General features: G+C 41.7%; 2 protein-coding genes and 1 pseudogene across 6 annotated transcripts in view; all 3 read right to left on the reverse strand.

Annotated features, from left to right (window-relative positions):
- The window catches only part of LOC133418616 (rho-associated protein kinase 2-like), a 38,467-nt gene extending 33,451 nt beyond the window's left edge, over positions 1-5,016 (reverse strand). For 3 of the 4 annotated variants that reach the window (XM_061707407.1, XM_061707405.1, XM_061707406.1), the window contains exon 1: positions 4,566-5,016. In XM_061707407.1, the coding sequence (XP_061563391.1) occupies positions 4,566-4,661 (96 nt within the window). In that variant the 5' untranslated portion in view covers positions 4,662-5,016. The remainder of the gene's footprint in view (positions 1-4,565) is intronic. The other variant, XM_061707409.1, reaches the window with a different exon arrangement.
- Positions 5,017-7,780: 2,764 nt separating this feature from the next.
- Positions 7,781-20,224, reverse strand: LOC133464858 (sine oculis-binding protein homolog). Of its 2 annotated transcripts, none has more exons than XM_061747047.1 (7): positions 19,964-20,224; positions 17,284-17,413; positions 16,833-17,027; positions 15,521-15,672; positions 14,186-14,281; positions 12,088-14,004; positions 7,781-10,058 (listed from the first exon to the last, which is right to left on the reverse strand). In XM_061747047.1, the coding sequence occupies exons 1-6, from the start codon at positions 20,054-20,056 to the stop codon at positions 12,097-12,099; spliced, it is 2,574 nt and encodes an 857-aa protein (XP_061603031.1). In that variant the 5' UTR covers positions 20,057-20,224; the 3' UTR covers positions 7,781-10,058; positions 12,088-12,096. The 2 variants fall into 2 exon arrangements, with proteins under 2 accessions (XP_061603031.1, XP_061603030.1); XM_061747046.1 differs by having other exon boundaries at positions 12,088-14,025.
- Positions 20,225-23,671: 3,447 nt separating this feature from the next.
- On the reverse strand, positions 23,672-27,112 carry LOC133464798 (kelch-like protein 10; annotated as a pseudogene).
- Between the last annotated feature and the right edge of the window lie 845 nt (positions 27,113-27,957).

Genomic DNA, 27,957 nt, shown 5'->3' on the forward strand with positions numbered 1-27,957 from the left:
AGCCAGTGTCCCTAGTGTGTCTTGATATCAGGTGCCAGGAAGGGTCCCCACATCTCTACCCTGAACTGGTCAGAGCTGCGTTCTGGGTTTGTGGGAATAGCTGTGAATAACACCGTCACATCCCTCGCTTACTGCTGCATGATTTTCACAGTGCTGCAGGTGTTGAGATACAAGATACGACTCCCACAACAGTCAGCACAAATCTGTTGCAAAAATATAGATATATATTTTTTTTAAATGGCATGAATTCTGATGCGTCTGTTCCCACTCCTGCATCCTATATATCCATCTGATGTGGGACCGCATCCCAGAGCGACACAAATCAAATCTGAAAATTGCAACTGAAGATGTTTGTATCCACACAGTCCTGAAAAAGGTCAGACGTCAGAATCAGAAATGACAAACTGTCATGAATGCAACAAAAATGGTCATTTCTATCTGTGAATAATTACATCTGTCTGAAAACACATTAACAATGAATCAATCAATGTCCCCGATGCAACATAATAGATGATCAACAACGCCCCTTTTATTTACTGTATTACTGTACTGCTGTAGTGCTGCACTACTGTTCTACTGTAGTGCTGTACCACTGTACTGCTATACTGCTGTTAGGGCTGGGCGATATAGACCAAAAGTCATATCTCGATATTTTCTAGCTGAATGGCGATACTCGATATATATCTCGATATTTTTTCTGTGCCATAATTGGGGTTTCCCCCAAAGCATTATAGCATAGCATCTCTGTTAGCTTCATTTTTTTCTGAGGCAAACCCTTAAAAAAACTGTCAAAAAAAAACTGTTTATACAAAATGTATAAAACAAATGAAATAAAAATAAACTGCCTGCATATATAGAATAAAAATGCTTCTTGAATAAAATAAAACAAATATCCCTTTCCTGCGTAACAATTACATTAAAATACACTGTACAATTAATACAATGTAGACAGTAACAGGCAGACTTTTCCACTGAGGTTGACAGTTGTGCAAATAACAAAACATTTGTGCAAATCTCAAATAAAACATTCAAGTCAATTTGTCACAAAATAAGCTATATCAAAATAAAAAAAAAAATCAATATTTTTTAAAATCAATATAAACGATACTGTCTCGTACCATATCGCGTTTGAAAATATATCGATATATATTAAAATCTCGATATATCGCCCAGCCCTAACTGCTGTACTACTGTACTGCTATACTACTGTACTACTGTATTACTGTACTGCTGTATTACTGTACTGCTGTAGTGCTGTACTGTTTCTCCCGTGACTGTCACATTTGGCAACATTGGAAAAGTAGACCTTGTTTTGTGACAGATATAAACAGGAACATACAAGAAAAAACACTTAATATTTACACATTTTCCTTTAGATTTGCATCCAGCCAGTCAACAAAGTTCTCATTAAGAGATAAAACCATAAAATGTTCCATTCTCACTGATTTTTATGACATCAAATATGTGGACATGTGTCCCTGGAAGCGTACGAGGAAGCCCAGCTGCAGCTAAAGCAGCTAACATGCGTTCCTACAGTAACAGGTTTAAGGGGTTTCTTGCATTCATCATGACTCTTGCAAGGTTTACAAGGTTTCTCATTAACCTGAGCACCGCTTCTTTATGGAGAATTAGTTTTCTCTGTATCACGGTGAGAAGAGTTTATGATCTGAATCTCTTGCAAGTCAGAGCTGAAAACAATTAGATCCAACTTGTTTGGGTTTCGCAGGAATTTGTACAAATCTGAACACGTATTTTTGACGTATTTGGGTGCTTTCACTATTTTACACAGCACCACCTTAATGCTCCACTGTGAGCTGATTTCATTCAGAAGCATGTTGAATAAAAAAAAATTACTCTCAGGTAATTCTGTAATTGCTGAAAGAGGCCTGCCTTGTGTTGTTAGTGTTTATTCTAGCTAAAAATGTCCTTGTAGAGGTTCTGATTACCACAGTAAATCTATTTTTATGTGTGTTTCCCAACAAAGGAGGGCCCACAATCTTTTAATCAACAGCAATTTGTTCATAATTCAGTTTAAGAAAACACTGGGAGGCCCACCGCTGGACACGAGAACTATCAGAGCTATTATACATGTTAAACAAACTGAACCATCGAGATAGTAGCAACTATGGATGTCACAATTAGGATGTTTTAGTAGACAGTTGTTCATATTTTAAATAATCGCTTGTGTTCATTTTTCATACCATCAGCCATGTAAACATAATTATTAAACAAATGATCATCCCTGCACCTCAACATGGTCACTGGAAAGCGCCTAGAGACAACTTATGTTGTGATAGACGCTATATGAATAAAATTGAATTGAACGTATTGCAACGATCTGCAGTGTTTACATGACGAACTCTGCAAAACCACTGAAGAAGAGATGACAAATAACAGCGTTTTCTCTGAAAGGGTCCATTTCTTTGCTCTACAAAAGGTTAAAAACACCTTCAAAACGTCTCTTCTGTGCGTGTACACAACAAAAACAATTACGGACAAACAGGAACTGGTGATGTGAGGTCATGGCGGCTTATCTCCATCTCAATTCCAGGAAGTTACTCCGGTTTCCTGTGCAGTGGCTCGCTGCATGAGGAACCGTGATGGCCATTGTTGTGTGGACTTCAGAGCCGCTCACGAAGCCACTCACCGCTGGCTGGAAACGCTTAAAAGCTGAAAATCATGACAAGCAGGACTGGAAGGATGCTTCACGTAACATAAACACGCTCCCATCCCTTTGCCGTCTGCTTCCGTCCTTCCCACTGAAAGTGGGGAAGGAAAGTTGGAGTTGATCTAACGTCAGTGGCTTTACACTGGACTTTACCCGTGACTCATCATCTCTCAGAATAGACATGGCTCTATCAGTCAGAACACACGGACGACAGACCGTCTGCTTTATCTAACTGCATGAACATAAAACCTCCTTTAACTATCTTATGTTACACTATTAATGATCCACACGTACCTGGGCTTCACCTTGCTCCAAATATGACCATAACTGGCTAAATCACGGCTATTCATTGTGGACGTTTGTTAATATTAAATCTGTATCATGTGACTGGATAACTAGGTGGACTTTTTATTCTCAACAATCCCATTTCCTGATCAAAAGCATTGTTTGTGAGCCCATGTGTTGAGATTCTCTCCAAGCCATTGGTATAGCAAACTATGGTCTAAGTAAGATAAACAAACAAAAAAAAAAACAAGCACATAAAAGGCAAATTATTACAACATTTTAGGCCTGGTTCTGTGTCAGAGGGAGGCTGTGTCAGGTTTTTTTAGATCAATAAATATAGCAGATAATCTCAGTCAGACAGTGACTGTGCGTGTTATTTGCTGATCTCACGCACCGGCTCATTTGAATAACTGAAGTTGCTGTGCCTTAAGGGCGTAGGTTTGCATAGGGACGGTAGGGACATAACACTACCAACTTTTCAGGAGGCTCAAATTGTCCCCACCAACTTTTAAGCAACCTTATTTGCATTATTATATAATGAGTTCAGATATAAAGGTAATTTAGATTGTCTTCCCAAATGTTGTAAGGATAAAATTGACCCTACCATTATTAAGTGAATTATTTCATTATGTTCAGACTTACATTTACCCCTTTTCACTTGCTGAATTGCTGGTCCATTTTTTTTCCCTCAAGCGCACATTTGATTGGCCGATGACTTTATTTATTTGAGTTTTTTTCAGTTATATTTCAATTTATTTATTTAGACAGACAATGTTGAGTGGTCTTAAGACAAATGTTTATTTTTTGCATTCTGGATAGTTAAGAGATTATTAATAAGTTTGTATTTATTGTGTATGTTAATATAATTTAAGTTATGTTCAAATATTGCAATTTAAATTGCTAATAAAATCCTGGAATATTCTGGAAGTTTTCAAAATGTTTCTTTAGTAGTTTTTGAACACAAAGGTTTGAATGGAACCGTGTATCAGGTGAACCAATACACATGAAAGTTAGTATAAGTCAATACAGATTTATTTTGCATTGATCATTTAGCCTATCAATTAATTAGGTTCATATTCGTGACAAATGTAGCCCTGACCCCCGTTCACCCAATCTGTTTGGTCTTATTAATGTCCCGTCCTCAGCAAAAAGTGTACATGCAGGTTATGCTGTTATATCGTCCCTACCAATGTTGAGACCAAATCTACGCCCTTGGCCTTAATCACAACAAATCAGATCAAATCATTATCACTGTCCACATCATAGGATTGTAAAAAAAAAAAAAAAAAAGTGTAGGAATGTTGTATTGCACAGGAAGGGCTGGTGAACATGGGTTTAGGTGGGGCTTCCCTCTGCTACACCTCTGATTAAAAGCTAAAGTAATAAGTGTTGTTTTCCCAACATGCCATGCTCCGCTCCTATGATAATAATCTGATTATCTTGTCTTTACATGAAACGTCTCCGCATTTGTTTGCTCCAGTTGCTCTCGGAGACGTGTCTTTGCAGGTGATCTGTGAGTACGACTGAGTAATTACTCAGAAATATGCATGTAAAGTCAGGTGGCAGCGCTTCGTGGGTAAAACCTCGGGGGTGTTTTTGCTGCAAAACTCACCAGCAGGGTTTCAAAGTTGAGCGCCGACTGCGGATTCTTCATCAGAACCTCCAGCTTCTTCAGCCGGCTGTCCAGTCTGCACTCCGCTCCCAGCATGGTTACAGGAAATATCCAGCTCAAATGATGTGGAAATGGGAGAAAGAAATAAAAAGAAAAAAAAGAGAGAGAAGAGAACACCTGTTGGGCTTGTTTTGTATGTTTGTGGTGACCGGCGGACGGCGGGGTCGCGGCTCAGCTCCTCATGTCGGGTCCTACATGTAACTCCCCTGGCTGCACTTATCAGGTTCATTCGATAAAAAAGTCAAAAGCAAACGCGCAAGAAGAGCCTCGTTTTCCTCAGTTTCTCAAGAAAAGTTAAATCCGAGCGGAGGTTTACGGTAGAAAGAAGCTCACTTGTGTCCCAGGTGTTACCAGCCAGGTATGCTGAATAGACTCCTGTCCAACCACAGCGTGTTCAACCTGTATGACGCTCCTGTCAAGCGGGACGACGCACAACAGCCAGACTTCCGGTTACGACTTTCAAAGTAAGAGAGTGTGAGCTCGCCACTGCGTTTCAGGATGTGATTGGTAACACTGATCTTCTTCTTCATATTTCCCACATCTTTTTCTTTTTTTTCAAACCTTTTTCTTTCTTCTCGTACTCCACTACTTTTATTTTTATTCCACTGTATATACTGTTTATATTTTGTAATTAACGTAACGTAAAGACTCCAATCCTGACCTTATGCGTCACATTAACGCACATCCTAAGTAACTTTTGTACAGACTCATATCCGGCACTGTAACAACCTCATATTGTACATTTCTGTTTATACATTTTATTTTATCTCTTATATATTTGCTTTTATATTTGTATTGTATTGCACCAATCACCACAACAAATTCCTTGTGTGTGTTAACAAACTTGGCAATAAACCCTTTTCTGATTCTGATTCTGATTCTGATTATATATTTCTTACTTTTTTATCCTTCTTTCACTGCATGTGTATGTTGTGTGTACTACTGCTTCACAAAGCGAATTTCCCCACTGAGGGATGAATAAAGGACTATATAATCTAAAACCTGGCAGAAAGATAAATTGCTACAAAGTCAGTAAATATTATTGTTGCTCAAAGGGTATCAGCTCAGCATGTGTCGGATTCAATTCACAGAGGTTACTTTTAATTTGTTCCATTGTTATGTCTGAGCTTCTTGTAGGAAGTAAACACAGACTGTGTATTCCTGGACGATGCGTGCCATCACCCGTAGATTTTCTGAAGAGTGGTTTTGAAGCCTCTTTTTCCTTCAACTGTACCACATTGCCGTTGAATGAAAGAGGCCTGGGAGGCAACTGGAACACTCAAACCTAATGTGAAAGTTAGTTGTGGCTACCAGCTCCATCAACCAATCCACAAGAGGAACTGCACAGCTTTGGGGAATATTTGCATGGGAATATCTCATTTCAGGTGTTATTTCGGTGGCAAAGTCAGAAATGACTTGTGTGTTCAGCCGACATTGCAGAATGTAGGCAACATGTGTTCTTGTGACGAAATGTCTACGGATATGAGTATGTCATGCTGTTTCTTGATATATAATGTATAGAGTCTCACCAAATATCGACAACAGCAGACTGGGAAACACCTTGCCTGGACTAACGAGTCTTGATTTCAGTTACAACATTCAGAAGTTAGGGTCAACATTGGATGTAAACAATAGGAAAACATAGATCCATCCTGCATTGTATCACTAGTTCAGGCTAGTGGTAGTGTAGGTATTTTTTTTTGCAGACGTTGGGTCCCTTATATCTAATTGAACATTATTTAAACGCCACAGTCTATGTGAGTATAGTTGCTGAGCATGTCCATACCTGTATGACCATAGTGTACCATCTTCTGATGCTACTTCCAGCAGGATAATGCACCATGTCACAAAGCACAAATCATCTCAAACTGGTTTCTTGAACATGACAATGACTAAAATCCAGAGCTGGGTAGTAACGAGTTACATTTACTCCGTTACATTTACTTGAGTAAGTTTTGGGAAATTTTGAACTTTTAGGAGTAGTTTTGAATCACTATACTTTTTACTTTTACTTGAGTAGATTTGTGAAGAAGAAACCGTTACTCTTACTCCGCTACATTAGACTACGTTGAGCTGTTACTTTTCTTTTATCCCTTTTATCCGCGTACGCGTCAATCTCATGACATCACTGAGTGATTCTTTGGGAAAAACGTTTGTTTTTGCATGTTTTGTCACATTTACACAGACTCAAACACACACAGAGTTTCTATGAGTTCATGGGCTTGTTCTAGTTCTGCCTGGTTAAAAAAGAAAAGTACAAAGGCTTGACATTTTGTGCTACTTGTGCTTAATGTATTATTTTATTCTGTTATTATTTTATTATTTATTAAAGTACTTGAATTTACTTTAAGATAATTTTAATTTAAGCATTTTTTTATGTTTTTATTAATTTAATTTTTTTATTGATTTAATTTGCCTGAAGATGATTATTTTGTACTTTTGTCTGTTTGAATGGTTGTGTTAAAAAAATAAATCAGACGTTACTCAACAGTTACTCAGTACTTGAGTCGTTTTTTCACCAAGTACTTTTTTACTTTTACTCAAGTAATTATTTGGATGACTACTTTTTACTTCTACTTGAGTCATATTATTCTGAAGTAACAGTACTTTTACTTGAGTACACTGTTTGGCTACTCTACCCACCTCTGCTAAAATCTAATAGGAATGTTTCCAACACCTTGTTGAAGTTAGTAAGTACCTGCCTTTATTCTGAATGACTATCTCACATCCGGTTTTTGCTGGCTGGTTGTTGAGTGCTTAACAGAATTAAATCACATACATGTTACCTGGTTGTTTTGGAAATACTGCTGTCCAAAGGTTCTTGTTTCTACAGCTGAACCATAGAAACTACCCCACGCCGGAAGAGCATTGCCTTCGTTACAAAGATAACCGTTGCTAACGAAAGTCCTCCTCGCCATACTGGAATTCCTGTCCCCTTATCTCATTCATCTGTGCAGAGCGGCTCGACCAACTTTCAGTATTTATGGAATGCTGATGCGCTGCTTTTCAGCCGTGCCGACCCTAAAAATAGATATTAACACGGTCCTCGGTTTTTCACTTTAGAAATGTGATCAAATGTTTTGCGTGTGTGTTTGTTCATTTCAAATTTCAGATTCAAAACTATCAAAAAAACAACTCTGGACAGAGATTTGCTCTTAGAATAACTTTTATTTATTTATTTTACAAAGAGATCTCCATTAAAGTTCTCAGTTACTTTATTTTTATTCAAATACAAACAATCTGACAGTCTCTGATCATATAGATTAAATGTGTGACGGGGAGGTCAGATAGTAGGCCTATCTATGCATTTCCAACAACAACAGCAACAAAACCTATGACACAAAAGATTTCCTTTTCTTTTTTTTTCCATCAGAAATGTCAATGGTTTAAGAAATAAGAAGTAAAACTAACAATGGCAGACCTCATTAGGCATTTTGTTGGCATCTGCCATCAGATGGGAGAAGTGCTTGTTGACAGCGACACTATTTGTTTGAAGTGAACTCATCACTGACTCATGCAAACTGTTGACAAAGTCCACTTGCCAGCTGAGCATGGCACTGTCATAATGGCGTGACTTGGGGTTGAGGAAGTGGACTGGAATGAGAGGGGAGACCGTGAAATGTGCAGTCACAGACAGGACACAGAAGCAGGCACACAGAAAGGAGATGAGTGGGATTGGAATGATGGCAGGTGTAGTAGGTTATGAAGTCTATATAAGGAAGAAACTTTGAAAGGGTTGAAGAAGGCAGTATTTGGATTCAATGACATGATTATGGCAATAAAAAAATAATAAATAAAAATGAAGATCAAGCTAAACAATTTGCATTGGACAACAATCAGATGGTGGTGAATGATTTTCTTGTGTCCGGCACGACAGATTTCAGTAGACTGTAATGGGCCTAAAAAGGGCAGGTGCAAAGTAACAAAGGTAAACACTGCTCTCTAGTGGAGATACAGTGTATAAACGTAAAGATGTGGCATTTGGCAGTCACAAAAAAAGCGGGGGAAAAAAATCATAAAATAAGAATACAAATTAAGAAATAAAGCATTTTTGAAAAAAAAAAGAAATCTACAGATGTGTCACCCATAAGTTAATATAACATCAAATAGTATCTGTGTAGAGTTCAACTAGAAAACTGAAATCTTACAAGTGTCGACACGCCTCTAAGTGATCTGGCTGAATCAAAGTATCCCCAAAAGTGGGAAATGTACTGTAATACTGTTCACTGTCTACTACAGCATTTGTTGCCTTTGAATATAATACCACACATGGTAATATTACAGGAGTTCTTTAGTTTATCAGAATCCTTCAGTCCGAGTTGATATCATTTAGAAATGTGTAACATTTACACTGTCATATCTGACTGGCCACAAGATTTACATCATGCATGGCACTCAGTGCTGAAAATCATTCTGAGATGCTGCCCAACATTCGGTAGATCGGGTGAAATCTGTAAATCACACATTTGTGTACCAGCGTCGTCATGACGATTAGTGATCACAGATCATTCTTAGCTACCGTGTATCAGTCAGTGTTGTCTTATATTTTTTGGAGGAAGGAGACAAATCCGTCCTCAGGGATTCGTTCTCTCTACAGAGCGGGGAAAAACTGCCCATTGATAAAAGTCTTCGTCTCAGCAGATTTCTCTCCTCCTTCACAGGAAGTGAGCAGAGCAGGGAATCTCGGGCAATCAGCTGCAAGGGATAAAACCTCAGAGCCAGTGTGTGTAACACGTTCTCTATTTAGATTGGGCGGATGGTTGAAGGAGAGAAGGCTATACTATATTCCTGGCTGTTACTCCAGAAAAATAATAATAATTAAGAAAAAAAAAAAAAAAAAAAAAGCTCCTGAAGTCTGAGCCCCCATCGGCCAGGTAACCCAAAACCTGAAGTGGAGAGTCAGCGTGGGATATGGGGAGAGGAACAATGTGGCTCTTTGTGCAAGCCGGGCAGAGAAAACAAACCATTTCCCCTGGAAAGAGATCATGTTCAGACTCCATCTGAGAAGACCACACAAGGCTGATCAGAGACCTGTCTGCTGCGTGGAGCAAGGAGAGGAGGAGGAAAAGGAGGAGGACGAGTGCATCTGTGCAGCCACACATACACGCTTTAGGGGCAATGTCATACAGGAAGAGGATCCGAGAATCTCCATTTCAAGCGCCCGCTGAACACAATATAACACACAAGTCGGCACTGCTCTTTGGTCCAAGACAAAATGTGAGACTGCGTTGTGTGTTCATCCCACTTGTTGACTTGTGATGCTTTGGCCATCTGGACTGCTTCCTGGCTTGGCACCCTGCTGGCCCACAGGCAGAGCAACACTCCGGTGGGCTGGCAGGCTGATGGACAGGCTGGAGGGTGTTAGCACTGCTGATGTCCACAAGAGGGAGCGGCACTGAATCTGGCACCGCCATACAGTGTTAAACAGGCAGTCTGTTCATTTGGTGGAGAGAGTAGAGGGAGGGAAAGAGAGAGAGAGGGGGGGAGAAATGGGGAGATATTATACATTCTGGGCTGATTCAGAATAATTTCCACTTCTAGTATATCTTATATCAACCTGTCCCGTTCCTTAATCCACTCATTCTCCACAAACACTGAGAAAGAGGCTTTTAATCATGTCAGTGCTCAGATAACTGTTGCACGAGGCACAATCAAACCAAGAACATCTGGCCTCTTTTCTCTCTCGCGCACTTACACAGACTTTCATTCAAACACGCATATTAAAAGCAAACACGTAAGGGCCAAATCAGGGTTCTGTACTCCCTCTGTCCCAATGCGTTTTAGTTTCAAACGCTCAGCGAATACCCATGTGGTGGAATCAGATTACATGGGGCTATAAAATATCCCAAATAAAGGCAAGGAAAGCTGAGACGAACCAAAAAAAAAGGGCTGTTTCCTGGGGTGAAATCCTCCAGTTGGCTGCTGACTCTGTCAGAGATCTTTTTTTTTCTTTTTTTTTAGACTTTTAGCAGTGGGGACAATAGAACAGGACAGCAATGTTCAGCTCAGAGCACAGAGATGGCAAGCTAAAGTCATTCACATACAGCAGCCAGATCCCATTACACGCAACGTGCAGCCATAAATTCAGCTGCACGAAACAAGCACACTGTGATTTCATATGTATTGGTTACTAAGGCGATGGATGAAATCACAACTAATGACGAAGAGAAGAGTGGGAGCTCGTTTAGGGAAAAGAAATCTTGTAGCACTTAGGCACCACACATCTGCAGTACAAGATAAACCTTTGTGTTGTTCTGTGTCTATCAGCAGCCATCGCTTTTAAACGCGTTTATCAACGTGAACCCTCACCTTTAGAGCCTTGGAAAAGAAATGCGGTGAGGAAAGCAAGGCCGGCTGAAATCTAAACCCCCTCTGTAATATCTGCAGATTAATCTCAGCACATACAGCAAAACGGAAACTTGATCTTGTTATGGTGAGACCCCAGCGGGTGAGGAGGACGGGTGTAGTTACAGCCATTTGGACATGCAGGCAAGTGAAATCAAGAGGGCCTTTGATAGGTCCAAAGCAAGGAGGCTTTCCTTCTGCATTCTAACAACAACATCTGTTTGGCAGCGGACAGCAGTGGTGAGTGAAGGAAAGGAAAAGAGCTGAAAAGGGAGAGAAGAGTGAAACTTATACGTGGGGTGAGACGAGCCAAAGCCAGAACAGGGTGTCGTTATGACACATGTAATCGGATCGCTCTGATTCAGCCCCAGTGTTTTCTAATGAACCCCAAGAGTTCCGTCACAGCTGAGGGTTGCCTCTCACTTTCACAGCGCCTTGCAGTCTGCCTGTCTCTGCAGCAACTCCAGAAAGATGTCTGTGTTGCCTCTGAGCTCATGCTGCATGGAAGAGTTGTGTCTCTTGGCCTTAGTGCTGCTCGGGACAGACAGTCCCATAACCTGAAGGTCAAAGTTTTGCTTCAGCAACCAGCCATCTGTCTTTGTTCAAGACTAGGAACATGCTACCTTTTGATCCACTGCAAATTGCTCCTGATGAGAATATGAAGTGATTTTTTTTTCTTCCCACTTCCATCTTAAACAGACTCAATCTAGGAAAATCTGAGCATAAAAAACAGGCAACTGTGCAAACAAAGCATTGTGACTGTCAGGTTGTGGTGAAGTGATTGCCTTTCAAAGTGACTCTCACTGCTTGTGCCCTCCACCTCCTTCCCCTGTTGTAACCTTAGAGCGCTGAGTGCCAGGTTACTGGGATTCTCTGTGTTTGGCGCCATGCTGTTTAGTGACCATGTGTATACTGTGAGACCTGTCATTAAGCTTGCCATGTGTATGTGTGAATGTGCGTATGAGCCCATTTTCCAATCTGTGGTCTGTCCGCCTCTAAAGGTAATTGAGGTTTTGTACTTAAGCAATAGAGAGAGCAGCAAAAACAATTATGTAAATGTAGTTGCAGTTTACTTTAAGATTGAATAATAAGAGCCAGTAAAGCCAAAATGTCTCACCTCCATCGTCTACTTATTCTGATCACGGATTCGTAGGCATCGCCTCTTCAGGGCTGGCTCCAAGTCTCCAGCAATGGGTACATTAGCAGGACTCCGCAGGTTTCCCTTGTCCCTGAGTTTGGGCAAGAGCAGTGGGGTGGTGGTCCCACCTGTCTTTGGCGCTGTGGGCAGGGCATAGGCATGGTCCTCATCTGGAACACGGGAGTCCTCTCCTGCCTCCCCAGCTACTATTAAGGGCCCTTCTAACTGATTGACGGGGCCTTCAACCCGCAGTGGGCTAACAACAGAGCACTTGTTCTCTTTGATAGCTTCCAGCTCACTAAGTGAAGAGTCCTGCTGTGGTGCTGGTAACGAGTCCATGCTGGCAGGTGTGGACGAGGCGGACACACCATTTTTAGCATGATCCTGAGACGTCAGGGTAGAGGACTTGGCATCATGTGAATGGTCGCTCCCCACCGGGCTAGGTGGTGTGTGAGAAAAGGGACTGTGGGAGTCCTGCTGCTGGTGGATGGTGTCGTGCGAGGGGGATTGTGGTAGAGGAGGGGTGGGTCTGATGATATCATGGTGCCCTGATCGGTTAACCTGACCAGGTCCCAACTCACCAAACCCTGATGGTTCAATCACTCCATTGGCACTTGGCTCCACTTTCACTTGGGTCCTTTGGAGAACCCTTTGTATCACTTGTCGCACTACCTGATGCTGTTTATAGTCTGACAGCCCTTCTGAGCCTGTTGCTGGGCAGTGTGATTCGTTGTACTGTGCTCTGGGAGAGGATGCTCCACTTTGAGGTGTGGAAGCTGGGGACAGAAATGGCCTCTCTGATTTAACCCAATCTGTATCCCTTGCGTTGGGCTCACATGGTGACATGAGCCAATGTGGAAAAGCTCCATCCAATTTATTGGCTACCAATCTACTGTCTCCTTCATCGATTCTTGGAGATGGTGGCCTGGCAGCCCTGGATCTACCTCTGTCTAACCCATCCGGCACAGGTTGGATAACTCCACTGTGACATGGGGTTTCTACTGTTGCTTTAGGAGGGACAGGAATAGGGATCGGGATTGGTATTGGGACTGGCAGAGGAACAATGATGGGATAAGGCACCAGGACAGTAGGATGGGGCAGAAGAGGACTAAAAGATGGAATACCATAGTTCATTAAGTGAGGCATTGGGACTGGGCATCTTGGCATCATGTTCATAGGAGGGGAGTGCAAGCCAGGGAAGTAGGCTCCTGGGAAAGGAGGCATCATCCCAGGTGGATTCATGGATGCAGATGTCGGGGGTTGCATGTGAGGAGAATGTGAGGGTCTGTGAATAGGACTGGAAGGTGGAGCTGGATGTCTAGGATGATTGGTAAGAGGGCTTTTCAGGCCCTGAGCATGAAGAGGAGGCCTAATAAAAGACATGGGGATTTGGGGTACTGGCTTTTGTTCAAGAGATGGGCGAGGAGGAAGAAGTGGGGGTGGAAGGGGACCAGAATGGGGTGACACTGCAACAGCAGGGTGAGGTGGGGGAGGGTGAATGGACCTCTCCAGCGACCTCAGCCCTGAGCCAGGGACTTTGGAAGAAGAAGAGGATGCTTCTGAAGGGGAGATCGCTGTGGATTCTGGTCCATGGATCAGTGAAGCACCTTTAGGTGAGACGTTTCTATTGCGTGCCTCCCCTGCATTGTTGCCACTGTTCCAAGACTCTGGAGTGAGTAGCTTTTGCCCAACCACACTGCTGTCCACCCTCCTGTCCTGGCTGGTTCTGTTCGGGCTGGAACTGGTGCTGGTGAGAGCCGCACGGGCTTCCCGGTAGAAAACATCCATCTTGTACTGGTTCAAACATTTGGTGCTGCAGAACTGAAGTCGTTCCTCACCAGATCCAAAGTCCAGGTATTCTTTAGTGTGACGAACGTGCTTGCACCAGTCACATACCTGCGGCACAGGGGACAAAGACTGTAGGGGGTCAATGAACTATCAGATTCTTACAGAAAATACTTATATAAACCTACGGAAACGTTTCCTAGTATCACTGCACTTCTTTATAATTCCATAGCACAACTGCATCAGTAATTTATAAAAGAAGACAAAAGATTCACTGAGACTGTCCTCTTACTCTGACATTGGTGTTTATCTTTAACACGAGTCTGGGCGAGTCTTCTGGATGAGGGTGCTGAGGGGATCTCTCACTGTGGAGGTCTTCATCTCTGGCCTGACAGGGGAAAACCACAGTGTGACAAACATGACACGCCACTGTGAGGCAGTTTGAGTCCATCCTTAAATGCAACACTGGAGTTCTTCTGTACTCATAAAACCACATTTGAGCTTCTTATGTAACACACACAAAAAATAGAATCAAATGAATTGCATTGTCATGGAGTAGCTTGAACTTCATGCATGATACTGAACCCTAAAGGTCAATAAAACAAAAGGGGGAAAAAACTGTTTCATGTAACAAATATGATTCTATATCAAAGTAGGGAGATAGTGTAAGTGATGTACTGACATATTGTTAAGGTCCCTGCCAATATTAATATTGGAAATTCCTCCTGATTCATGTAAGCTGATCTGCTGTGGGTCTTAGTGCTCCCCCATCTCCGTGACCCAATGAGTCGTGTTGAGTTACGAAACATGAGGCAGCTGAAGGTAAGGTATGCGCTGAAAGTGGACACCTCGCCTCAGGCCTCCTGGCCTTCCTCTCAGACAAGCAGCAACAAGTCAACAGAAATGCTTTCTTTCCTGCCTCCGAAAAACTAAAGTGCTTGTTGTTCACAGTGTCCCCAGCTTTCCTTTGTGTCTCTGTTGTTGTGAGGATGAACCCACAGTATAAACAACACTGAGGGTGAAAGACTATATAGCAATTTATCATCCTACACCTCTAAAAGTAGCATATCCATGCTGTAATGGAAGGTGAAAAATCGTGGCTGTGTGCATCAGAGCGTTTCCCCGTCGCCCTCCAGACCAAAGCCACTGCGTGGACGCCCCTTTCTGCATTAGCGTGAAACTGATACTAAGAGTCGTGTACAAAGTTTGACCCCCCTGCCTCTGGCTCCTCCGTACTACCTAGGAACTGTATTCTCCGAGATCCCCCCCCCCCTTTCCCCTTAAATGCCTGTAAATAAATCCATCACTTATGACCTCACAAGATCAGAAGTATCTGTTTCTAAAGGTGTGTACCTGAGAGAAGCCACTTGCCGCCTGGTTTCCTGTGCATGAAGATTGACACTCCTGGTGCAAACTGTCCATAAATCACACTTTTAAATATCTATTCATGTGCATACACATAGATGAATATGTTTGCGTGAGACAGTCTACTGCACAGTGAAAATTACATAAATTATGAAAAGTCAATTCATCAGGATTTCCAACATGTCATCTCCTAAAGATAATCCAGGAGTGGATGACTTTTTAACGGCGGTATACACTGTGTGCATGCACCATCCTCACTAACCTTATTGCGTTTGAAGTAGGCCCGTCTGCAGGCGGCAAAACACTTCTCGCTGCAGAAGCTCTTGAGCTCCGAGCCCATACACAGAGAATAGCGTTTCACACCTTCCTTCTGGCACCAAACACATACAATCTGCACATTTTGTACATCTTCCACTGCAGGAGGAGAAAAGAAAAAGCAAGAGAAAGGAGTGTGATCAATGAATGCGTAAATGTATAGAGCTGTTGCTCATTGCAAAGGTAATGCACGTCGCTCTTTAATTTGGTGGATCTTACGAAGAGCTGAGCATTTTTTTTATGTGCTCTAAATGCAAAACAGGTTAAATTTGCCAGCACCCGAGAGGCATGAGTCAGCTGAATGACTTGAACACATTTAAGAATCACAGCTCTTTAGCTGACAGCTGCAGCTGCTCCAAACTTCCCGAGTGTGCATCCTACAATGAATTAATTCAAGGAGTCTCAGGGTGATATTCCTCCATGGAGTTAAAAGATAACTGCAACTCTGTTACCATCTCCCCCGTTGTCTGCCGTATGCACTTAGCGGCAGGGAAGTAGATGAACGGTGGCATTTAGTTTTGACGTGGAAAGTGAAATGAATCAATGGCTGAAGCAGACCATGTCAGTTTCATTTGAGGGCTTTTTCGTCCCGACTGAGAGAGCACTATCGGATTTGTGGTCCAATTTGCACAAATAGCAGTTGATGCAATTTTATAATGAAGCATGCAGGGAAATAACATGATTACAAACAGACAGCAACCACACTCTAACTAAAAGCAACTGTAAAAGCAGCATTTTATTATTTTAAATTGTGTTTTTATAAGGTCTACTTAGTCATAAACACAGTCAAACCGGCTAAGGATGCTCACATTTGCTGCACAGTATCAAAGGATAAGGTAATACAGCAGCAGCTGCTCAGTTTTTAGTGTCGCATTTGCTTTCTGTGATGTCTTGCGTTGTTGTGAGAATTTAATTCGCAATATAATTCATCTGAGTGTTAGCATAGACCATAATAAATTTAGATGTGTCACTCTTTTCAGCAGTTTTTCTTTATTTTCTTTAATAATTCCATATGTAGCTTTAATAGTTCCCAGAAGGATGCTGTGACTGGAGGATAAGCACACATGTCAAGTAACTGTAGCACTTCTTTATTTTCTTCAGAGCTTCTATTACTTCTCTGGAACCCTTTACAAAAAGGTTGAAAGTAATACCTGTTCCTTAACCTGCAGCTGCTCTTAGACTCTGACCTCATGGCGCAAACAATTAATAAAACAGCAATCAACCAAACCAAAATCTTGTTCAAATTCTGCCTCTTCTACCTGCTGATGGCTTTATGAGCGGGACAATCACAGGGGCACTCTGGTGCTCCTTAGGGGTGCTCAAGGATGAGCTTGTTGAGGAAGAGGTGGGCGAAGAGGACGGGACGCTGGGAGGTTCTCTTTCTCCGCTCTTCATGGCCAGAACTGTGTGGCTGACTTTGTTGTCAACACTTTTGGGTTTTGGCAATGAGTTTTCTGGAAAAACATGAACAAAATGCAACATTTAGACGTCTTTGCCATGTACCACGATAACTTAAAACCAGAGTATATTTCACATGATACTATAAAAACTCCAGCACAAACGCTAGATGCATCTGAATGAAGGAAACTTGAGACAGGAGAATATGTCTGCCAAATTTGTGCAGTGACTCAATGCCTGCATTAAAACCTGCTGAACCTGTTGGTTGGTTTAAAAGTGCAGCAATAGTGACCTGTCGACACCTGCATTCACCTTTTAGCACAGACACATGCTGACGCCTCTCTCTGTAGTTTCTGATCTCGTTGGCCTCGGACTCTCGGAGGTCGACCTTGTCGTAGCCGTACCATCCCAGGAGCTCGTTCATGGTGCTTTCGGCAAAAGACTGAAAAGAGAAAAAGAACAGGAATAAAAAAAATAAAAAGAATCAAGGTACAGCGCGCCTGTAACTGGGAAATTGCGAGCATGCATCTCAGGGTTATTAATGGAACTTTTAATCCTATGTTAAACATAATCAGACCCTCCTGTTCTGAATCAATGTGAGGGATTCTTCCGTTGCCCCAGTCGTGTCGGAGAAATGAATAGGGGCACAGTGGAGTACAGTATGACTCTTTTTCCATGATGTATTCAAGTTGTTTACTCTTGCTAAATCTGAGACGGAAAGGTCTAAAACCTAACACCAGTGTGAAATCTATGAATCACCCTTTGTTTATCTCTTATAATTGGAAAAAAGAGGGAGAAACGTTCTGCACAGATGGGATGTGTGGTCTCATTTTTTTATTTTATTATGACCAGATGAAAAAAAAACACAAAGGTCTCTCTCTTTATTCTTTATCCACCCACCTCACTCTGTGGCTTTAGTGGAACCGGATTGGAGGAGAAATCCGATCCGGAACGGGCAGAAATTAGAGCAGGACACCCTACACCGCAGCGAGGTCCCACGGTTCTCGGAAATGCCCCACTCCTCTCTCCTCTTTCCAACGTCCACCGCTCTTTCCCTTTCTCCAGCTTTCCCAGTCCCTCCCCTCACCTCCTCTCCCCCCCCCACCTCTCCACCACCCTCCCATCTTCCCCATCCTCCCTCCATCCCAGCACCTTCCAGCCCTGACACCCGACACACCGCTGCCTCTCAGGTTTCACCCTTTTCCAGCACAGCCAGTCTGCTGTGGCGGTGTTGTAGTGCTGTAGTACTGACTGCACATTCTTTCCCCTGCTTTCCTCACTCCGACCTCTGCTCTCCACTAGGGCCTCAAAGAAATGGATCTCTCCCTTTGCTTTCTCACTTTCTGCTCCGTCTGAGGGTGTGCGTTTGGGAGAGTGTGTGGGTGAGCGCAAGCGGTGGTATCATATCCAGCTAAATATGCCTAACGATGATTAAAGTGAAGTATCCGGTGTCTGGTGCAGCACTCGGGCTGGACGTGGAGGGAATAGGTCCAAATGCAGTGTTGAAACTGATGTATTACAGAGACAACACCGGGACGGACCTCAAATCAGTTCCCCCTGCCTTTCTCTTACAGTTCATCCTTTGCTCTTTCATCACTGGATGCATTTTAAAGGTGGACATCTTCGGAGTTTTACTCTTCAGTCGTCAGGTGTTGCGAGTTCCCCATTATGCCAGATTTTGATGTTGCGATGTTCTCCGGCCCAGTGTCACTTTTGTCCTTTTCCCTATTTGACGAAAGACACCCCCATCCCCACCCCTCTCTCACCCCCCCACCCCCCCCCCCCCCCCCCCCCCCCTCCCCTTCCAACAATGTTGTTTTTGTTTCTTTTTGGCAGTTTAGACAAACATCTGCTTTGTGAGAGTGACAAGCCATATCCCAAACCACAGAGAGAGTTGCAGCCAAAGGCAACAAACTGGGGCCGACCCTGAGATTCAGCCCAGGCAGGCTTACATCAAGCAGGGATGGCGTGTCACATGTTTTGATTAAAATTAGGTAAGATGTAACACTACACCTCCCCTGGATATCAGACGCCACAATCCAAACCACTTACACAAAAAATAGCACATTTCCTCCCTCGGAAAGGACAGAATCTCCCCCAAGTACACGTCTTGTCCTTTCAGATTTCTCTGCTCCGGCTTGAAGGATCCTTGAATATCCTTTACCACCACATCCAAGCGTCTCAAATAGCCAGTATCCAAACCCAAACAAAGCAGACAATCCGGGGATTGGTTTCCATGCAATAGACTCATAATGGTGGGAGGGAATCGTGTCTGTTACTGTGATTTAACTTATTACTGCCTGTGCAGTTGCTTCTCTTTAACACAAGGAACAGATGATAGATTCTTAACCCACATGTCCTAAGTGAGGCCGTTTTGTCCTTCGGCGGGAGCTTGCCTTTAACGCGATGTTTGCATTCTTAAGAATTGTGTGACAGTGCTTTCCAGTTTTCCCAGTGTACAGTTGAAGTGGGCTATTTAAAGGATATAAATGCGCCCTCGCCTCCGTGCTGCAGCAAGTGAGCGCACCTCGGGGAGCGCGGAACAAGTGACGCACATCTGGATCTCCGCTGGACATTACAGAATGCGCGTCCGGCCACAGCTGGGCCGACATGGCGTCACTAAAAGGCAAATGTCAACCTATTCTGCTTAAATCAACTAGACTGCATGTGCAATCAAAAACGTATTCTCTGTTCTAGTTTTTTTAAATTATTTATATATAAATAATAAAAAAAAAAAAACTAGAACAGAGAATAAGTTTTTGATCAAGATTTTCACTTTTTGGGACGCCAAAAAAGTGAAAATTTTGACCGCTTAAAAACGAAAATAAAAAAAGGCTTCATGTAGCCTAGTTATTTTAAAACACAAATGAACTCTATCAGTGAATCAAACTGAGTACGTCTTTATCATTGGTAACACTTTGTGGCAGTTTTTGTGAGCAGCGTGCGTAAAGAAGTTACAGTTTTGGGTAAAGACGCGTCCAAACAAACTCACCTTCATCTCCTGGTTGATCTCTCTCTTGACTGGGTGCGCTGGTTTCCTGCTGCGTTTATTTTCCGGCGGTCTTCCTTTCTCCATCTCTGGCATAGTCCCGGGTATGGTTGGATCCGCTCCGGACCGGTGAGGGGAGTCAGCTGGAGGAGTTTCAGCGGAGTCGCTCAGAGTGGAAGTTGTCACTCCCGGTGACAGCGGCTGTCATTCCTGGAGGTCTGAGTGCCTCATTTGGAGCTTCGCACCATCCGAGTCCGCTGAACATGTGTGTAGGCTGGAGGCTCCGCAGTCCAACGATCATACGCTCTTTCCGCCCCTACGCTGTCAAGCTGCTCCAGACGCCCAAGATGCGTCTTCCGGTTGGGAGTTTCAAAATACAAGCACACGACTGATGAACAACTCGTTGGCATGAACAAAAGACAGAGTGAAGATTTGAGTCAAAGGCAGAGGTGGACAGAGTACTCAACCCCAGTACTTGAGTAAGAGTACAAATACTACTGGTCAAAATTTACTCCGTTACAAGTAAAAGTAGCTCAGTCAACATATTACTCGAGTAAGAGTAGAAAAGTACTTGCTTTTAAAGGTACTTAAGTATCCAAAAGTAAATGCTTTTAAATTTACTTTAAGTAAAAGTAAGAGTAACTTAGAGTAAGAGTAAATTTCTTATTTTCCACATCAGTAAATTACTATATTTTTTCTAAATTAATTTAAGGATCTTTTAACTCTTGTTTCTGAGAATTAACTCTTTGAAACCAGCTGCACTGATGTGCTGCTTTTAGAACCACAATGTTATATAAAACCTGCAGTCTTGATTTGTTGCGGCTCTGTCTTGACAAACGCAGGCTACTTTGGCGGTATCGTTTTGAGGAGGCTTGACGTATTTCCGCTTTACGTACATCCCAGTGGAGAGCGTGCACTGTTATAGGTCTCCTCCTTTGGGAAGAAGAAAAAAGAGCAGACATGAAAGTAACGAGTACTTTTCAGCCTTCCTAGAAATTTTCTCGAGTAAAAGTAAAAATATTTGTCTTGGACATGTATTCAAGTAAGAGTAATAAGTACCAAAGAAATCTAATACTCAAGTAAAGTACAAATCCTCTGGATATGTACTTAAGTACAGTACTCAAGTAAATTTACTCCGTTACTGTCCACCACTGCCTGATAGATGTATTGGTTGGTCTACCAGTCCTTTTACACTCTGGCAGAAGGCTAAATGTTGGTTTAGTTAGTAGCAACAATAGAAATAAAGGTGGCAATTGTAATGTCCCGTCCCCAGCAAAAAGTGTACATGCAGGTTATGCCGTTATATCGTCCCTACCAATGTTGAGACCAAACCTACGCCCTTGCCACACACACGCGGATGAACATGAAGTTTTGCTTTTATGTTAGTTAGTTGTTTTTTTTGTGTAGTTTAGCCATCAGAATTTATCCGAAGTGTTGCTTTAACATCTTCTTGACACTTGTGTAAATAAATTCTGATTAATTTGAATGAGAGAAGTTGTTTGTGCTTATGTTACACCTATTTGTCACAATTGCTGGGTGCAAAGGCCTGTGTTCGGACTCCTCCCTTCACTATTATTCTGAAGAATAATTAGGGTCCGAGCACTTACAGTGCGAAGGCCCTATTCATTGTATCTGTAGGATTTTTTTTTCTTCCTAGTTTTTCTTCCGACGAAATGAGGGCCTTTTTGCCCCCCTAAACGTGCTCCAAAAGTCACCAAATTTTGCACGCAAGCCAAGCCTGGCGATAAATTTGATATTTCATGGTTTGCATTAATGGGCGTGGCCTAATGGCTCAACAGCACCCCCTAGAAAACTTTGTGCCTCAAGTCCCACAATACGGTTTGACGTACATGCACGAAAATCGGTACACACCTGTATCATGTCGCAACTTAAAGAAAAGTCTCTTGGCGCCATAGCCGAAACCAAACAGGAAGTCGGACATTTTGAACATTTTGAATTAATCGCGTAACATTGGCACAGTTTATGCCATTCCTTCGGCAGTTAATACGGCCCGAACCGTAACTCGGTATTGAGTACTTGACCTTCATTGGCCTGAATTAGCCCCGCCCCTTCTTCTGATTGGTCGATATTTCATGGTTCCTATTTTCTGCAATAACTTTTGAATGGTTTGACATAAAGACTCGTGGGTGGTGTCATTGGACATGGTTTTGAGTCCTTGAACATAATTGGTGCAAATTAGCCCCGCCCCTTCTTCTGATTGGTCGATATTTCATGGTTCCTATTTTCTGCCATAACTTTTGGATGGTTTGACATAGAAAGTCGTGGGTGGTGTAATTTCTGATATGCTTATGGGAGGCGGTGGCCATGAGTGCGAGGGCCCGTTCGTCGCTGCTTACAGCTTTAATTTACCTTGAGACTGATTTTTGCTTTTTGTTATCATTTTTCCTGACTACATCAGGTGGTGCCCCGTTTTGATTAAGTCATTTTGATAATTCAATTTGATAAATAATCTACTTTATTAATTATTAAGGATTGTTCTCCAACAATCATTAATAACTCTTTGATAACTGAACCAGCACCCACTGTGTGGCACAACAGTTGCTAAGTAGATAACTATGTGAATGGTGGCTCCTTATGGCTTGCAGTAACTTAAATATGCTAAACTCCTTTAGGAATTTACAGGAACATAACTTCAAAAATGCTTACAAAATAGAACTGTAATACATTCATAACTAATAAAATCTCTGGCTTGTTTCACTATTTTGAAATATTGCTTCGTACATCATTTGTTGACCTTGTGACACTACGTCTTGTGAAAAGAACAATTACAGTAGTAGTGGTGTTTTAAATCCTGTCAGGGGCAAATACTGCATATAAAAGGGAAAGCCATCTCCTGCTGTAGCTCATTCATGGTGACAATCGTCTGGACCACGTAAAATTGTTCCCTGCTATCATGATTAAATACCGAGAATGAATGGATCTGACAGGCGAGGTGTCCAGATGTTTCTATGGGGCTAATTGAAATAGAACACATTGTTGTAAAAGCAGTAAATTCAGAGAATGGGAATAAGGAAAAATTATCTTTTCAGATAGCAGAATGCAGTGAAGTAGTTTTCAGTTTTTCACTTTGTTCTTTTGTTGCCCCCCATTGATGTTTGTTTTCAACACAGGCTTTACGTTTACTGCTCGTCTGCTATTGTTGTTCTGCTGGGAATTATTTTGACAGTTTAATCTGAACTAAATCCATACGTAAATGTCTTTCTTTCTTTGGAAGTAACCATTAGTATTAATCTGCATGTCAATGGTGAATGTACATGTGAAAACATCATTTTTTTTTTATTTAGTTATGTGTGTTTATAGACCTTAGTAAAACGGTTTTTATATGCCTCTTCATGATAACCACTTTCCATCAGACTGCAGGTTGTGCAGTGAACTGGCCCCTCCTCCAGTTGTCATGAAATGTACATAATGCATGTACACAATCTACAGAGAGAAATCATGAAAACTTATAAAAACGTATTGGTCAGACCATGTTCTACATGCTTAAGGCTCCACAAAAAAGCATTTATAAGCTGTTGAAATGTCTAGAAAAATGCTATTGACAGAATTCATGCTAATGATGACAACATTTATTTCATGAATTTATGTTACAGCCAAGTCTGTTGGATGATGGCGGATGTTGTAACATTCCCAGAGCCAGGTAAAGGCACCCCAAAGGGATGGTGACTGTAGCAGTTGGGCACATTGGTTTCAGGAGGAGGCAGAGTCACTCCGGGGGTCACGAGGGGGAATATAATCAGCCATATTGGGGAGTCCAAACAGAACGCAGCAGCTCAGGACGCTCCGGAAGACATCCATATTGCAGACCTCGCACCACTCATCTGTTTCGCTGTTGTACTTCTCCACACTACAGGTGGTGGAGAAGCCGTTGAAACCCCCCACAACAAAGAGCAAGTCTTCCATGACTTCGATGCCAAAGTTGCTTGCTAGTTATCATGGATGCAACGTTGTTCCAAGTGTTGGTTCCTGGGTTGTAGCACTCAGCAGTGCGGAGACGGTTGTCACCATCAAACCCTCCAACCTGTTGGAGTAAATTGGAATATTATGGTTAAAATCTGGCTCTCTGCATCTTTTATAAGAGACTAATTACCAATGGATAAAAAAACTATTTTGGTAATGTCTGCTGGTTTTCAACTTACTGCATAGACTTTATCTCTGTACGCAACCACCCCAACTCCACTGCGCCGACAAGTCATTGGGGAGATCAATGTCCACTGCATAGTCTGTGGATCGTAGTATTCAGCTGTTTCCAGGCGCTCTTGCCCATTGAATCCACCACAAATATAGATCTGAAGACAAAATAAGAAGTATTAAGTGATTTTACCCTTTATGAGTTTTGTATTCATGTGTAATCTTTGCTTTAATGTTATGTGGCTTAATAAAATGATCTTTTTTCCATTGGTCAGATATAACTAACTTTGTAAGGCATAATATTAATAGTTTAGGATTTTTAACATTCAGCATGTGTCTTTGAAGCACCCTTACATGAAGAACTATGTAATTCAATTTTTTTTTATTAACCCCTTGATTTTCTCAACATCTAGCATTTCTTTAGAGTTTTGTGTTTTCAGTGGTTGGGGACTCTATTCCATTCACTTCTACTCCAATCACTCCTTGTGTCTCTGTCAGTTCACCCACCTTGTTGTGTAATGTTGTGCAGCTGGCTTCACTCCTCTGCTCGTGCATCGGTGCAATACAAGTCCACTGGTTGGTCTGGGGTTCGTAGTACTCTGCAGTGCTGAACCGAGTGTGTCCATCGTAGCCTCCAATAGCATATATGCACCCATTTAGTACAGTCACACTTACGTAGCAGCGACGATAGTACATCGGTGCCACTTCCTGCCACGTGTGTGTTGTTGGGTCCCACCTACAAACACTGTTGAAATAGCTCCGTCTGTCAAAACCCCCAATAAAGTACACGTACCCATTGAGGAACGCAGTGCCGTGATAGGCACAAGGACGCCCAGCATCGTTCGGCACATTTGTCCATCGGTTAGTCCGGATATCATAGGCCTCAATGCTGTTGGTTGGATCTTCAACACTCAATCCCCCCATGGCCAGCAAAATGGACCTTGGCATGCGAGGACGGGTAAATCTGTTGCCGAAGCAACGTGAAGGCAGCCCAAATCTGATGACATTAGCTATGGCTCTGGGAACATCACTGATCATGGAGTAGCATTCAGGGTTCCTCTTCACCACCTCACTGGTGATCACTTTCATCTTAAAATACTCCATATCCAACAGAGCCAGTCGGACCTAAACAGACATGAAAGGATAGAATCCATTAATATAAAACTGCATGGACTGTACTGTAGCACTTGTGTCAAATAATATGCTTTATAACGTTATATTTTAATGACAAAAAGGATTCAAGGAAAAAAGATTGATGAAAGACAAGGCAGCTAGTCATAGCCAATGGACTAGCTAAAAAGACTCAGATTTCACAATGCAGCCAAGACGCCCTCTTATGTTTCTGTAACAGTTTTTCAATGTTTATGATAGAGGATCCAGCTGCCTGTCGTTGTGACACTAGAGAAGATTGAAGCTTCATCAGACTCGATGGATTAAACCTTAGACTGTGTTCAGTTCAATAAATATGACTTTGCAGTGTTAATTATATAGCTGTCAGCACAACACCATCAATTGAAGCCTGATAATATGAAAATTAAACTACCGGTAAACATATTTATACAAGCTACTGTACCTTCGGTAAGAGAGCAACAATGTGTTTCTCCCGTTCATTGGGTAAATGGTTAATCCACCTAATGATGGCCTCAAACACAGAACTCTCCTGTTTTACATTGAGTTGGTCTTTTTCAATGATATCAGTGAGCTCCTCCACGGGGATCTGCAGGAACTCTTCACAGCTTGCAACCTCCTCAAAGTGCTCAGTGATGTAGTGAAAAGCCTTGGAGCGCAGTTTGGGGTAGAAGCAGGAGTTGGTTAATTGCCAAATGCCAATACAGTTTTCAGGGCACATTTGCTCCTCAAGGAAACTGTAGCAAATACGTATGACATCGTCTATGTTGAACTGATCGGCAGCAATCAGAAGGTCCAGCACGTTGTCCTCTGTGACAGAAACGGAGCCGTGTAAGCATGGTCAAGGATGAGCTGCATTGTGTCAGGAGACACGTTGGGAATGTTAAAGATCTTCTTGTCCCGGTTAGACCAGTGAGAAGAGAAGAGAGCTCTGAAATGAAAGCACAGTAGAGAGATGTATTTCTGCAACAGTCATCATGCAACATCATGCTTTAATCACTCTATCAATGTCACATTTTTTCAGCTGAATACTTGACACCATAAGTTAAAATGTTAAATAAAAGCTTTGTGTTGCCATATCTCAACTATGTATCGTAATCATGAGAATATAAACTACTCCAATGGTTTCCTAACTGTTTTTCTTTCAGAAGCCACCCTGCATGTATTTACAAAGCAAAAAATCATTAACAATACAGTACTCATTCTGATATCTGATAAAAATGTATCCACTGGGACTTCATATGCTTCTAAATATACCAATTTTTTACTTTTTAACAATTTACTTGTCCATAATCTGATTTTTTTTCACACCAATGGAGGTGTATACAGAATTAGGTTTTGAAGGTTTTGATATTGAGACTGACCAGTGTGTACTGCATCAGAAGCAGTGCTTGTAATAACTACTTGGTGTGTCGCTGACAGAAATATGTGGGGCAGAATTGATTTCTATATGATTACCATGGAAGAAAATATGAACAATTGTTTGAAAAGTGTTCAGTTAAATGGTTTTTTATCTAAACTGCTGTCTGGAACATGTAACTGTGAGAGAAAACAGACCTCGTTTGGTTTTAAATCATCTGCCATATCTTTGAAATATAAAACTTGCTTAATGTGCAAGGTTGTCAATATCACATTTGACATACCTGCTTTAGTAAAAATCTTAATTTGTATTTTCAATTTTACTTTCTGAGAGTTATGTAAAGCTATAATTATATTATCAACTCACCGAAAATATGGGGTACAGTTACACAGGACGACTTTATGGACTTGAAATTCAACATCCTCAACCTTGATAACGGCGTCACAATGTTCCCCCGTCAGACGGAGCTCATTGTACACAGAGTTGTCTGAAGGTTTCTCTTCTTTACTCATCTTAAACTTTGATAATCTGATAAGCTTTGTCAAATGTTTATGGTTCGTATCAGCTTGTTAAAATAAAGAATGAAGAACTGTGAACGTGCTGCTATTTATCAGCTCAATATTCCGGAATGGACCTTTATTTCATCACAGTGAGTGACAACAAAGACATTTAGTTTACATTTACAATGGAAAAAAGTTACCTTTTGCTTCATTTGGTTTTCACAGTAGTGATATCAAATCATTATGCGTTTTTGTTCCATGTTTTAAAGAAATGTCTCAAAGAATCAGTCGTTTTACAAACAGTTCAGTTCAGTAACAAAACATCCTTATATAGATTACATGACAAACACAAGTATAGGCACCTTGACTTCTGTTTAATTTAAATGATAATATATATTAGCATCAAAACACCTGCCTCTTTTATGGTATTTTTAACCCAGTGTTACCAGCTCTGGCACATATTTGACCTTGTTGATGAGATTATTATCTTTAGACCGTTAGACTTCCAGAAGGTCTGATGGTTGGGAGGCCAATGAGATTTATGTGACCCTTCTCATTTGTAGAACTTTCATGATGTTTTTAATAAATGTGGATTCGTGTAAAGTAAATGTGACTATTATAAATACTTATTTGACCTTCTGTCAGCCAAACCTTTAATGCTCAGTTTTGCTGAAATATTCTAAGCAATAATAACATTATTGCTTTAGACATGAAAGATAGATGGTAGGTACAAAAGGGGGATTTAAAAATGCAAGCAATATTCAAAACTCAAGATAGAAAGGCATGTAATGGATATTAGTAATAATAGTAAAATACCCAGTGAAAATGTCCAGGAATAAACAAAATATGGTGCATGG

Source organism: Cololabis saira, chromosome 18, assembly GCF_033807715.1.
Source record: "Cololabis saira isolate AMF1-May2022 chromosome 18, fColSai1.1, whole genome shotgun sequence".
Classification (NCBI taxonomy): Eukaryota; Metazoa; Chordata; class Actinopteri; order Beloniformes; family Belonidae; genus Cololabis; species Cololabis saira.